Source organism: Myiozetetes cayanensis, unplaced genomic scaffold (assembly GCF_022539395.1).
Source record: "Myiozetetes cayanensis isolate MyiCay16 unplaced genomic scaffold, myiCay2020 scf15, whole genome shotgun sequence".
Classification (NCBI taxonomy): domain Eukaryota; kingdom Metazoa; phylum Chordata; class Aves; order Passeriformes; family Tyrannidae; genus Myiozetetes; species Myiozetetes cayanensis.
Window position 1 is genome coordinate 16,470,578 of NW_026087159.1, and position 13,648 is coordinate 16,484,225.

Below are 13,648 nucleotides of genomic sequence, written 5' to 3' on the forward strand. Positions count from 1 at the left end.
AACAAGCTGGCAAAGGTTCTAAGCATCACCCTAGTAAATAATTAAAAATGCTGCAAACTCAGTCTTCTTTACTAAGAACAGCCAGTTGATGTGGACCAGCAAGGACAGAAGCACATGAACCTAGTTATTCTGAGCAAAATAACCTGAAGAATGCTAACTCAGCCTAAAGCAAGCCACAGATTTTTGTATGCATTCATACATTACACACTAACATATTTCACACGACTTTCAATACAGCAGTTTCATACTGCATCAGTTACCTAATCATTCCTCGATGTTCCTCATGCCACACCTGGATCCTCTCCTCCCACTGGTCCTTGTTAAGCTTGTGCTGCTCCAAAACCCTAGAAAGAGTATACAGACAGGATGTTGAAGACCAAACAGTGCATTTACATACACACACAGTAACATCACTCTGGAATAATGCTTCACTAAATACTCCATTGGCATCACAGTTCCGCCCCAAAGATATTCTAGCAAATACAGTTTTATTATAGAGCTAGATAGAGACACAATGGTCAATATTAAGACTTCTGACAAATGGCAAGTTTCATTCAGTTGTACTTCTCCTTGTAGCATATTTTTTTGTTTTGGAGCTTCTCTCACTACTTCTGGTTAGAGTTTCAGAGTAGCAATAGGATATTTAAGATTAAAGCTCCTAATTAAATGTATACTAATCTGAATCCTCAAAGAGGCACCAGGCTTTATTTTATCAAATCAATCAAAACACCTCCTACACTTAAAAAAACCCACAAAACAAAACAAACAAAAAAAAACCAACAAAAAACAAAACCCAAACATTTTAAGGCAGAAAAGGTCTAAGACTTTTCAGGTTCACTTACCTCTGTGGGAGCAGCTTGTCACTAGCAAGGTAGCCAGACTTGTGCACCTCTTTGTTGAAGTCTCCATATTTGGACTGGACGGCATAAGAAGCCAGAAGAACGGCTGTTTCTGGAGGACAATAAATGTCATCATTCAGAATTGCCTCCTTCACTTGGAGGAAGAAAAGGCGCTGTGTGATGTCCTGAATCAGCTCCTCTGCCACATCTTCTGGGTAGAACTTGGCACGGAATTTGAAAAGCAAGGGGCTTTCTTTGCGTACATCCTGCGCTGTCACCTGGAACAGAGTTAGCAGATTTTATAGCCTGTATACCAAGTGAAGGGGAGCAGGTTTACAAACAAGAATACAAGCATAGACTAGAAAAAAAATTTCTCCTTTCCAATGAAGTAGCTAGTGGGCAGAAAAGTAAGGATTTTCAATTACTTACTGCTAAAAACCTTATCACTTCTCCCCACAGGAATTATGACAGGTCAGTAGTTAACGATCAGTGCTAGATAAGTTACTTTCCAGGTTCCTCTCCAACTAAGATGCTCACAATGAGCACCATATCAACATGTCACAAGGAAGGATAACAGATCTGGCCAGAAAACAAACAGAACTATATATGTAGGAAGACCAGGTCAGGTACCACGACTCTTTATATTTTGGGGAGGGGGTACGCGGACACCACAACACCAACTTGCTAATCTCATAGTACTTCAGGTGCACAGATAGGCAAGAACAGAACCCTGACAGAAGTACAGAGACTGAATTTGACTCTGCACTCCCAGAAACATGAATAAGCAAGAGTGAAATCTTGAAACAAATATACCTTTTTGTTCAATTTCAGCCACGTTGAGAAGCCCTTGGTGTCTTGATACTGAAGTCCAAAAAACCAGACCTCTCGCAGACCAATTGTCTTGACAACCTGGAAAAAAGACAATTACCAAGAGCCCCAGTAAGACTGATCTCACCAGTGGCTGAAGATGTGTTAGAGCCAGTGCCCTGGCCTTCTGCCTCCCCTGCTGCAGTGTACACAGAGGTGACCGGGCATCTGAAGGGTTTCAAGTGTACCATATTCTGCCCTCTCCCTCAACTCTCTAAGGCTTGTTGCTATTTATAAAAAAGAGCTTGGACATTATTTTCTTCAGCTATTTGCAAGCCAACATATACAGCCAGAAAACAATGCAACAGCTCTGACTGGTTGAATAATTGCCAGGAAGCAGGAGCACAGCTCCATTTTCAGGTACACCCCTCACTTATCATGCAAACGTACTATTCCTGGGCAAGTCACGAATCACCCTGCTAGGTTGTGTCCCACTAGGCTGTGCTGCTTTAAGATTTGTATTCTACTCTACCAGCAGTTGTGGACAGGCCCCTCATGCAGCTCTTTACTGAGAGGCACCATTAAGAGGAACTGCAGTGGATAAACTGATATGCTACCCCTTGTGCCAGGACCAAGAGCCATGACAGGCATTAACTACACTGCTGTGTAAGTTCTCTCTGCAGTTACTTCCTTAGCAAACCAGCTGTGCTATGTAAATAAGAGTTAAGAAAGCTTTACAGACTTACTGTAACAAGAGACAAGAGCCTCATGGTGGGGCAAGACAACTGCAGTACAGTGCCACTGTGGGTAAAAAGGAGAGGGAAGTTTCTCTGCTGGCACAAGGCCACTCTCTGTGCACTGGCAAGCCTGGGATGTGCCACAACATGCATCAAGTCTACACAATGAAGTTCCCCCACATCCCTCCAGAAGACCCAGGGGTTGTTCACAAACCAGCAAACAAGACACTTATTCATCACCTCCATTACTGGATAAGGAAGGGGAAGGGGAAGGGAGAAGACAACTGTCTTTAGGTCAGCATGGTTCCTAAAGTATGACAGTCAGCTGTTTTTACACACCATCCAACTCAGGCTTGCTCAGAGCTTCCCAATTTCAAAGGGGGTAACAACTATAGGCTGGGAATAAGCCTTGCCCCGTGAAAACCAGCTACCAGGTCAGTTGATAGAATTTTGTATTGCCCCAACCCATGTTTTGTGATTCTCCTTAAATGCCTACTTCCTTTTAAGTTACTTCCTTCTTGAATCCTAAGGATGCACTCTGTTCTCTTCTGACGTGATCTCTAGCTTTGGTAAAATACAACACCAAGGACACAGGTTCCCCACAAAGACATCACTGGCGAGATTGTTTAGAGCTTGGATCAGGCATTTCTTCTGGCCTTCCAAAAGCAGTATTAGGGCCTTTGTTCCTTTCAGGTCTGAAAACCATTTGCAGTTTTCAGCAGAGGTGTGCCATTAGTAGCACACACAGAGACAAAACCTACATGAGGTCATGTAGTCTATGTACATCATCCCATTGGGGTCCCTAAAATTTTTCAGCCTGTCATTGCCTGAACATGAACTGGAGAACTGGGCTAGAGTTCCTGCAGACCCAAGGGAACGTGGAGCATATAAACCTTCACTTGAGCATATCACACAGCAGGATACACACAGCTAAGGAGGCTTTTGGAGAAGAATCAGAATTTGCTGTGTGCATTGAAAGCAAGTGGTACAAGGAGAGGAAGAAAGGCTATCCTAGAGCCCAAGGATAGCTCTGTTCTTGGCAGCATTAATATGAATGAGATGGAAGCTCCTCACTCCACTGCATACATCTGCTTTCCTCCCTTCCACTTGCCAGCAGCTTATCCCTGGGAATTTAACAGGCTGGACTGTAAGCAAGGAGCTGAAAGGCACCACACTGTGGCCCCACACAAAAGGACTTTTATATTCCACAGCAGAAGCCTGCACAGCAATAGCAGAGAAAACAATGAACTGGGCAGAGGAGAGGGGAGACAGCACAGCACACAACATCGCACTCCCAAGCTGCCACTGAACCAGGGCAGGGAGGATAGTCCTTCTCCCTCCTCAGATTTAGCAGGTTATTTAGTTCCATTTAGCAAGAGCAAAAACATGAAGAAACAGCTTTCTGTAGCTGTAAGGAGTCTGGCTGGCAGTTAGCAGCATAATTGTGCCTGGGGGCGTACAGCATTCAGCTACTGGCAGTGGCTGAGGCTGAAGAAGAGCTGGCACACAGGATGGGAATATAGAGAGTATTGTTTAACACACACCACAATACTTAAATACCTAAAGTCTGCACTCTCATCTGGAGAGCAAATCTTTCCTTCATACCAAGGGGAGCATTAAGGCAGTCCCAGGGTCTTATTTAGCCTGCAGGATAAGGCTTGGTCTACAACTAGCAAAAGACTGCATGCAGTCTCAAAAATCCAGCTGTCCTACAGTACCTTGACCAGCTACAACAAAAGCCTTCATCAAGTAGTACCTTTAGCTTAAAATTCTACTTACTAAGCAATAGTGCCATAGGGAAAAAGGTGCATTTCTGGTGACTCACTTCACCTTCTTCAGACAGTCCAAGCACACACTAGTCGGGTTTTTTTACTTATGTTCCCAGAAGAAACACAAGGTACTTCAGGTAACCTTTTCTCTCACTTGTCCTTATTCCATGTTTTCCAGGTCTGCACGACAACTCCTGTCCTTCCCCTCAGCACTCACCCACCTCCCTTCAAACTATGTTCTTGCCCTTGGGTGCTGCTCTACAGCAGAAGATGGAGCCATACACAGCCTCTTAAATGTAGATTTTAGTATGATGATGACTGCCATCATTCTCAGCCCAGGAAATACACCACCACGCTAGCAAACAAGTGTGGATCCTGCATGGAAGTACTATCCACACACAGGTAAGACCAAAGCATGGAAGCAGGGGAGAAGACATTCCACTCGGCCCAAGTTCCTGCACCAAAGGCCAAATCACCTCAGGCTATACCACAGCACAGGTGTTTTGAACACTGTCCTAGCTAAAGATGAGGTATGTCTCTCTCCCTTTCTATGACAGACATGCCAAGTACTTCTGAGAGAAAATTGCCAGCAAACCTTATTGATGGAGGAGCCCTGAACTGGTGCCACACATACAGTTTCATTTTCCATTGTCAAAACCAACTTAGAACACGGTCTTCCAGGTACCTGAACATAACATGCAAGGTACGCCTCATCTACAGACACAAATATTTAACTGTTCCCTTTCCATTTAGCTGATGGATGTACTTCTAACTTTTCCTTTCAAAGTGCTAAAATGTCAGTGCTAAATGACAGGATCTTTGAGTTTCTGAACTTACTACAGTTTGCCACTGACCTCCTTAGCAACAAGCAGTCCATTTTTAGTTGGATTACTGCTTTTCTGAAAGTCCGTGTTTCCACATGTTACTGTGAAATTTGAGACACATTTTCATACCACTCACCACAAGCCTTCGTTACAGGAACAAGAGTTCTGGGGTTTGCTGGAGGAACTGGCCACTGTCTCAAGACTTGGTGCTTTCTACCATGAAACTCCCTTAGTGAGTTTTTTGTTCAGCACTTTTTTACTGGAGCAAGGGTTCCAGAGCCTTTTCCTATGTGTTTAAACACAACCAGGTACGACCTTTCCAAAGCTAAAGGCTCCTCTACAGTCTCCCTCCCCACAAAGCTTAGTTTATAGGCCAGCAATCACCTTTATTCCTAACACAGTTCAACTCAGCTGGAGTTAACCAAAAGTTGAGAGGGATTTAGTCAGCCTGTGCTGTAAGCTTTAGCAGCCACGAAAGTAGAGTCTGACAAACTGGTAGTCTACAAAACCACTAAACTCACTGCAGCAGATGAGTTAAGCAAGAAGGAAACTCCTAAGCATTAACAAGGTTTCTAGCTGCACAACTACCTCAGTGGCCATGCAGCCAGAAAAGCAATGCAAGGCAAGCCAGGGCAGGGCACATGAACAAACAAACAACCAACCAACCACCAAAAAAACATGACCACCACATACTCCACTATGTATAAGACTCAATGCAGAACATAAAATACAGCATCAGTGACCAGGTTTGAAGTGTGCAGAGATCCTTATTGTTACAATTTTAACCCATACCTGAGCATGCTTTTCTATTATGAACTTAGTTTTGATCCCAGAAATTCAAAATTATGAAAAGCCTCTTAGGAAAGTTAACCACATGCTTTTAAGGTTTGAAGTGACAGATATTAAAGTTTTTCTCACAGCACATTTTCCTTAACCGGCGACTTGGCTTCATGGCTCTTAATTGGACAAAGATCACCATAAAGGAGATTGGATGCTACTGGTTACTCTAAAGGCTTGTTCTGAAGTAGCATGTTGAAGCCAACATCTCATACACTTTGCTGTGTCAAACAGCTACCACCGGAAGGACTGAAGTTTACGTGGTCAGCTACAGTCTCAGAGAGCTCTAAGCACATCACTGAGAAGCACATCTGTTCTGAACCTGGAGAAACAGAGTTCATCTAAGGTTGGGGAAGGAAGTACTGACTGAATGAGTAACCCCAACTCATTATTACAAAGATCCTGATGTAGGGTCTATCGAATGGGTAGAGATTCCCACCCACTGACTACATTCACCACCCAACATACCTAGCGCAGCAGACAAGTCCTCCACCAGAGCCTGGAAGGAACAAGGGGCTCTGAAGGGAATGAAAGAGTAAGGCACCAGGAGGCTCCAAGACCAGAGGTGACCCCAAACAAAGCATTTGAGAAGCGGTCTCATACCGCACATGGGGGACACACAAGTAGGCAGGGTGTTTTCATACCACAGAAGTCAAAGCAGTTGAGGATTCTGTGACTAGTGTGCACTACTCTGAGCCTGCTGAGCAGTCTGTCAGCTGCAGCAGCCACTAAGCCAGAGCATTTCCGTGAAGGTGTGCTAGCCAGATGCGCAACACTTGGGCAAGCAAATTAGTCACGTCTCTCCTTGTCCAAGGTATAGGCAAGCTCCTCCTTGCCCCACAATGGCCAAAATCTCACTGATTCAAGCTAGAAGCAATTTACTCAAAAATAAAGGATGTTTGAGAAGAAAGAGATTAGAGGAACACAACTTCAAAGCCATCCACAACAGTAACTAACTAAGAAGTTTCACCAGAGAAAAGGTTAATCTCTCATGTGTAGGACATACACAACACAAAGCACTGTTTTAGTTTACAGACTAGTCTCCAGACCAGCTGCACTTCAGTCCGATACAGAAAAGGGTCAAATGAGGAAAACAAGTAGCTATCAATGTGTTGCAATGCCTGCGCTCTACATCCCTAGGAAAGCAGTATTTCAAGGTACCTGGGAAGTAATGAGGCACACCCCATCCTTGAGCTCTTCTTTTAGTCCATCACTGGTAGCTGAGGAATGGGAGCAAAGTTACTGTTCTTGCTAGTGAGTCGGTAAGCACTGGAGTTCAGAAGCTGGTGTTAAGAGGTACATAAGCAAAGCTGCAAAAGACAGACAGTACAAACCTCCTGTCTCAATTAATCCAGGTTTTGTCCATGAACACAACCCTAAGCTATTTGAGCTAAAGCTGTACAGTTACAAGCCCAGGACACAGGAAGAGCTCTAGTATAAATCATGGTGTTTCTGCACAGTCTGTGTATCAGCTCAGTGGTATTGCTACAGCCAGCCTCTCTTGGACAGAAACTACTTTCTACAAAGCAGGGAAACATCTGAATTGTTCTGTCACTACAAAAATTCACTTTGGAATTTAGCCAAGTGGGAAAGAGGAAGACAAGAACATTTCTACCTCAAGCCCATTCACCTACTATTACTATGGAACTTTAAACTCAAACTGTTTCTCCTCATGAAGCTAATACCTAGCTACAAACTTTCCAAAAGTCTTCTGAATCCTATTTGGAGTGGGTCAGAATTATGTGTGGCATAATGAATATACTCATCTACCTTTATATGCAAAAGGTGGAAACAAACACCACCTAAATGTTACTGAACAAAGACAATGCATTATACCGAGGTAGCCATGCAGCTAGAAAGCTTGGTAATGCTTAGCAGCTTCTTTCTTACTGAGAACAGACAGCTCTAAGTGAAAGGGCACCCCGGGGCAAAAACACACTGGATATCCTAAATTTTTTCTGCAAAAGAGTCAAAAGTTCACACCAGAAGCTCAGTGTGCTGCAACAGCAAAACCATTAGTCTGCTATGTACAGGAACTTTCCCTTCCCTCAAAAGACCATTGATGAAAGTAGCTCCTTTTTCAGAACCAGCATCATGGAGAAAATACTAGATTGTCAAGTCCAGGAGCATGACATAGCGTAAGGGAGCTAGAAAACAAACAGACGTAACTTTTTTCTTATGTACCACATCATGGGATCCCAGACCACCTAAGGATAGAAACTGAGGCAGAGTGAACAGATGACTAGTCAGAGAACCCTCAATGCTTAGTCCCTGTTCACAGTATCAGCAGGGACTGTCCCCGACACTGGACTGTCCCTTCACAGGAACCAATACACAGAGGGCTCAGCCATATGAAACATACTGGATTTATGATAGCTGACAATATATTCAAAGCTTTATCCCTATCGTAAAGGGAGCAAGTTTAGTATTTACTGTCAGCTCACCAGAGGCTCTCGTGTTTTGGTTTGGTATTCAGTTAGTTTTTTATGCAAAGATCAATCTATTTGAGCAGGTCCATATACAACAAGTACTTATTTTCCTTTATGTGTGAAGTCTCTTGTAAAAGAAAAGCTTTGAATTTTCCATCGGGGGGGAGGGGGAGGGAAGGGGGGGATAAGACAGATGACAGTCTGTTGTGTATCTGCATTCAGAGACCAGATGAAATGTATTCCATTATGTCAGGAGCTGAATGGCTACCTCATTTGCAATTTGTTCTCTTAATTGTAAGAGGCCAATGATTAGATTGCAGGGCAGCAACAGAAACTGGGATTAGGCTCCTGGACCATTCACATAGCAGTAGCCCTCAAAACTCCTAATTCATGCTAGAGATGGAAGACTTTGGACATCCCCAACTACTGCCAACCCCCTACCTTACTGCTCACAAGGTTCAAGCCCTAGTCTTTCTACCACCACTATGGTAGTACCACAGTGCCACCACCTACTACTGTTGTAACTAATCTCTTAGTCAAAGCCTGGATATCTGCTACTGGTGAAGCTCTAGGACATTCATTTCAGTATCAGCCTTATCAGGAACAAGCACCACTAGGAAACTGCCTATAAACAGTTTCTATAAACAGTTCCTATAACAAGGAAACCTGTTATAGGCAGTAGAAAACAGTTTAGTTCTCATTCCAGTGAATATAATACGTGGTCAATATAAAGAGATGGTATCAACGAGACCTTTTAGAAATAGCAAATGTTTAAAACTAGCTTCAGACACTTTTTTCCCCATTGTATTTCCTCTTCCAATTCCCCCTACAACCCAATTTAACTGAAGTAAACACTGCTTCGCTTATATTAGCACCTTAAACACTCAGTTCTGCCTTGTTTTCTCCCTTGGCAAAGTGTTTACTATGGAAAAAGCAAAGCAAAACTCCTGTTTAGACAGGTGCTGCGTGAAACTGCAGGGAGGAGAACGGGCAGCTGTCTGAGCATGACACTAAGGAGTGAAATCGATTACTAAGATATGGAGAGCTGCCATACTGGAAATATGATTGGATGCTTCTCAGAGAGAAGCTGATGAAGCCCAAATCTGCCACCACAATGTCAGTTTGCAGCAGGAGCCACAGATGACACACAACTGACTGAAAATATGTGCGGATTAAAAATGTTACTGACTTCAGTAGTATTGTTTCTTAGTACCTCATGCTTTGCTTGGATACATCAGAAGACAGATACTGAAAAATAATCATGGGAAGCATCCACATGAAGAACATCCCCTTAAAAAAACCCAGTTCATTCTTTTATGAACTTGGGGGGTATGTCACCTCAGCTTCACTGGTAAACAGTCATGAACTACCGGACAGAATTCTATGTCACACACACGAATTTTGGACAGAATTCAGCTCTTATTTCTAGCAATCAAAATATGTCCAATTTGAGACCACGCAGAGCTAAAATATGCAGGAGCTACTACATACTAACACACAGACAGCTGAGAGTTACACTGCAATTCAGAACTTTCTTAAAAAGCCTTTCTCCTTTTCCCATTATGAAAGGATGCTCTTTTAGTAAAGCCTAGGATCTCACTCCATTTCAGGGCTGGGCTACAAAGAGTAATACATCATCTAATGTTGAATCATCCAGGTGAGTACAAGGGAAGTAGTAGTTTGTGGTTAAAGATCTAAAAAAAAAAAAAAAAAAAAAAAAAAAAAAAAAAAAAAAAAAAAAAAAAGAAGTAAATTTAAATTATGTTTGCTGGCCCCAAATGAAATAACTGACTTCAATGGGTGGATCAATCCTTAATTTTCTCTCTTCCTTATGATAGGTACTATGCAGCACTGGCCCTAGAACACTTAGCACTACTGAACCACACCCACATCTAATGTATCTAGTCTGGTAGTTCCCTCATCTTGTCATTAATCCAAGATTCATTTTACGTTTCTTTAAGGTATGAACTTACTGTTTGGATTTTTCTCCAAGGAGCAAATCCATGACCTTTAGAACTACAGCAGAGAAACACAGTGGAGATTGTTTCACCCATTGCAACTGATAATGTCTCTGTTCTGCTGCTCCAACTCTGGGCTGCACATGCCTCTCTGCTTCTTTTTGGCCAAAGCAGGAGGAAGTTTGCCTAGGCAAGGAATGCAGGGGAAGGCTGAAGCACCCTATGCAGACAGCCCATCACGGTAAAGTATATAGATATATACAAAAAAAATATAAACATATATCTATAAAGTATATCAGTGCACTTAAGGTTCCCCCAAGGCCTGATGGAGTACAGAATATCACTTTACCTGCACTTAAGAGTTGCAGCAGCATTTGAAACCCAGCTAACCCTCTCCTGTTTTAGAGGCCAACTAATCTCTGGAATCAGTTACACAATGATTGCAAGTAAGTCAAACAAAAATCGCTTACTAGGTCCCCCGTAAGACTTTTCTTACTAATTAGGACTGCAGATATATGCTGCTTTCCAACTACTATTATTGTGAGCCACAGCACCAATTCAGTTCATTAGAAGCAAAAATAGCTCCTAACATGTTCTGGAGACTAAAAAATGTAGTAGTTTTGGAAAAAAAGTGTGATTTCTTACTATGCTGAGTTCTCTTGAAGTTATTCTATAAAGTGACACACAATCTTTGAAGTCCTTTAGAAATTGTTTGCCTCAATTGAATTACCATGTCTGTATCAACTTTATATCTTCTGCAGCCTCATTGCTTACCTGATCAAAGAGTTGCTTCCCTGTAGTGTTGGGCTGGATGGCAAACTCCAGCTCAGCATCCATGGTGGTAACACGCACACTGATCTGGAAGACAGAGAAATGGATCAGTACAACACATGCTCTAAGTAATGCTACCCAGTAATGAAACTCAACATCTGCCTAAGGTCAGCGACCAGCTCTCAAGTCTCTAGGAACTTCACTGCCAGCAATCACAGTCTTCTCCTCTACCAGCACGGTGCTGCCAGTTTTTCTGTAGAATATAACTTTCCTGTTTTGCAGTTTGTTTATCCTCTCTGACCTACAAATATCCACATGCGCTGACACACATGAGAGCCATTTACAGCTTAAGAAGTCTTTCTGATGTCTTTCACAAAAGTAGAGATATTCCAAAACTTGGTACACACAAGTAAACATCCAACCCTTCTATTTGAAGGATGAATGTCAAGGAAGTCCCCAGAAGCATTAACAACTCACCCTGCTACAGAAGACCAGTCAATACTAACAGTACTCTTTCGGTCTCTATGGATATTTAGAGAAATTATAAGGCACAAGCCCTGCCATACCTCAAGGGCAGTGAGTATGAAGCAGACAGGATGCAAGGATGCCCTCACATACTAAGACAAAAAGGCTGCATGTTGAACTAACATAAGCAGTAGTATGTGCAAATACTTCACATAGCAGTAGAACTGCCTACTGCTTTCCAATTCTTTCAGGGAGGTACACTGCAGGATTGGTTTAGGTGTCATTTAATATTATACGTCATTTAATACTGCAGCCAAAATTTCATTACAACATTAACCTTTGATGCAAGATCATGAATGGTCTTCCAGAAGAAACATTATATGATGCATTATTTTGACAGAATGTCTCACCAACACGTTTTCTCATGTGAAATGAAAGTGTGGCAAGGGACTGCAGCAAGAGAGTTTGCAGCTTCATCCCACAGAAATAGAAAGACATACATACACCTTTCACTTCTCATGAAGCAAGTTAAACAGCAGAGACATTTCACCTGAAATGCTAGTGTAAAACATTGCCAAATCCATTCAAAACTGATAATTACTGGAACACGTGATTTAGACTCTTGGGGCTAGACAGGAACACTCCTGCCTAAAGGCAGATGCCTTAACTTTAGGCCATGCAAAGTGACGTCTGCAAGCAAACCAAGCTGTCAAAGAACACAATTTTATATGCGTGTTCATCAACTGAAAAAGGTAAAGATAATTCACAATTTATGAACACAAACTGTAGATATTGAAACAGTTTGATCTAAAACATTTTTGCATCAAAGAAAAGTTTCAAGGTTTGAAGCTGTACACATGAGATAGCCATGGTGCACCAAACCACAGCACAAAGGCCTTGCATTAACAGTTCTCAACTCTTAATGCAAGGCCAATAACTGTTTACCTCAGATCAAAAAAATCCTAATTTCTTTGCTCTTCATTGCGATCAATCCTCTTAGCACGCTCCACCGGCCTTCCACTGGTAAGCGGTGGAGGGAATTATGCTGTGAACAGTTTTAAGAACAACTCGAAGTCACATTTAGTCTATAAGCTGGCCACATGACACTAGAGACCAAAAAAGCAAGAATAAGAGAAAGATTCAAGGAACCACACAATACCAACGTGATCATAGCAGATTCTGATCCCTGTATTTCTACCAAGCACAGTGACAGATTTCACATCTTGTTTACTAAGAAAGCAGCAGGAAAACTGCAATAGAGCTACAACCAGGTTGTTTTCCCCCAATAAGCAAGAAGCATTCTGCTAATTAAGTCTACGTAAGTGCTGAAAGAGACCACTAACTACACATCAGAATATTTTTTGAGGTTTCCCAAAAAGCCTCTTTCAGACTAGGCACACCACAAGTTTGTACTTTATATCCTCTCAAGATGAAACTAAAAGTTTTCTTGTTTTCAGTTTAGCTAAAAATTCTGTAAGGTAGGCTTAGTGCAGCAAAGCTGAAGTCAACATAAATTGCAGTTCTAGGTGTTGCATGCACAAAGAATGCTGTTTAGCCGTTACTGGAACAAAGATATCATGAACAAGCAGATCAGGAATAAGTTGGTTTTGAAGTCCTCTAAACCTTCTGACACAATGAAGTCAAACTAAGGAAAAAGCATCCCACAGAAGCAGCAAGAACAAATGACTTAAGCTCATAGGAATGAAGCTTTATTTAAAATTGGTAGCTTTCAATAGCATGTAGTTGTTTTAAGTTCTCTAGGTATACACCTCCCCAAAATTATTCTCCTTAAATCCTAGACTTTGACAATGGGCTAATTCACAGTGCTTTGGTGAAACAAGAATCCAGTCACTTCCTAGAAGAGCTGAACATTCCCTAAAATAGCTTTGCTACTTACACTTGGAAGCAGTCTCTTCCACCAGAAAGAGTGCTGACCTCTAATCCTGATTCACCCAGCACCCACCAGCAAAAGCAAAGTTGTCCATAAGCCACATCCAAGTAAGTGTAAGAGGGTTTACATTAAATGAGCCATTAAGTAACACATTGCTTTTTGTTCATTTAAAGTATTTCCTGTTCACCTAAAACAGTAACATACCAGCTACCACAAAAGCAAAATAGTATTTTTGCTCCACTGTTTATGGATAAAGCCCAGTAGCTAGCTACTATTCTCTGCTATCATCTGCGTAGGTGATTGAGGGTCAACTATCTCAGC

At 42.1% G+C, this 13,648-nt stretch overlaps 1 protein-coding gene across 2 annotated transcripts in view; it reads right to left on the reverse strand.

Moving 5' to 3' along the window:
- The window catches only part of MSN (moesin), a 44,213-nt gene that overhangs the window by 8,340 nt on the left and 22,225 nt on the right, over positions 1-13,648 (reverse strand). The window contains exons 1-5 of one of the 2 annotated variants that reach the window (XM_050310423.1): positions 12,382-12,473; positions 10,975-11,058; positions 1,653-1,748; positions 843-1,117; positions 261-344 (exon numbers count right to left, since the gene is read on the reverse strand). In XM_050310423.1, coding sequence (XP_050166380.1) covers positions 261-344; positions 843-1,117; positions 1,653-1,748; positions 10,975-11,037 — 518 coding nt within the window. In that variant the 5' untranslated portion in view covers positions 11,038-11,058; positions 12,382-12,473. Of the gene's footprint in view, positions 1-260; positions 345-842; positions 1,118-1,652; positions 1,749-10,974; positions 11,059-12,381; positions 12,474-13,648 lie in introns of those variants that run through there. The other variant, XM_050310421.1, reaches the window with a different exon arrangement.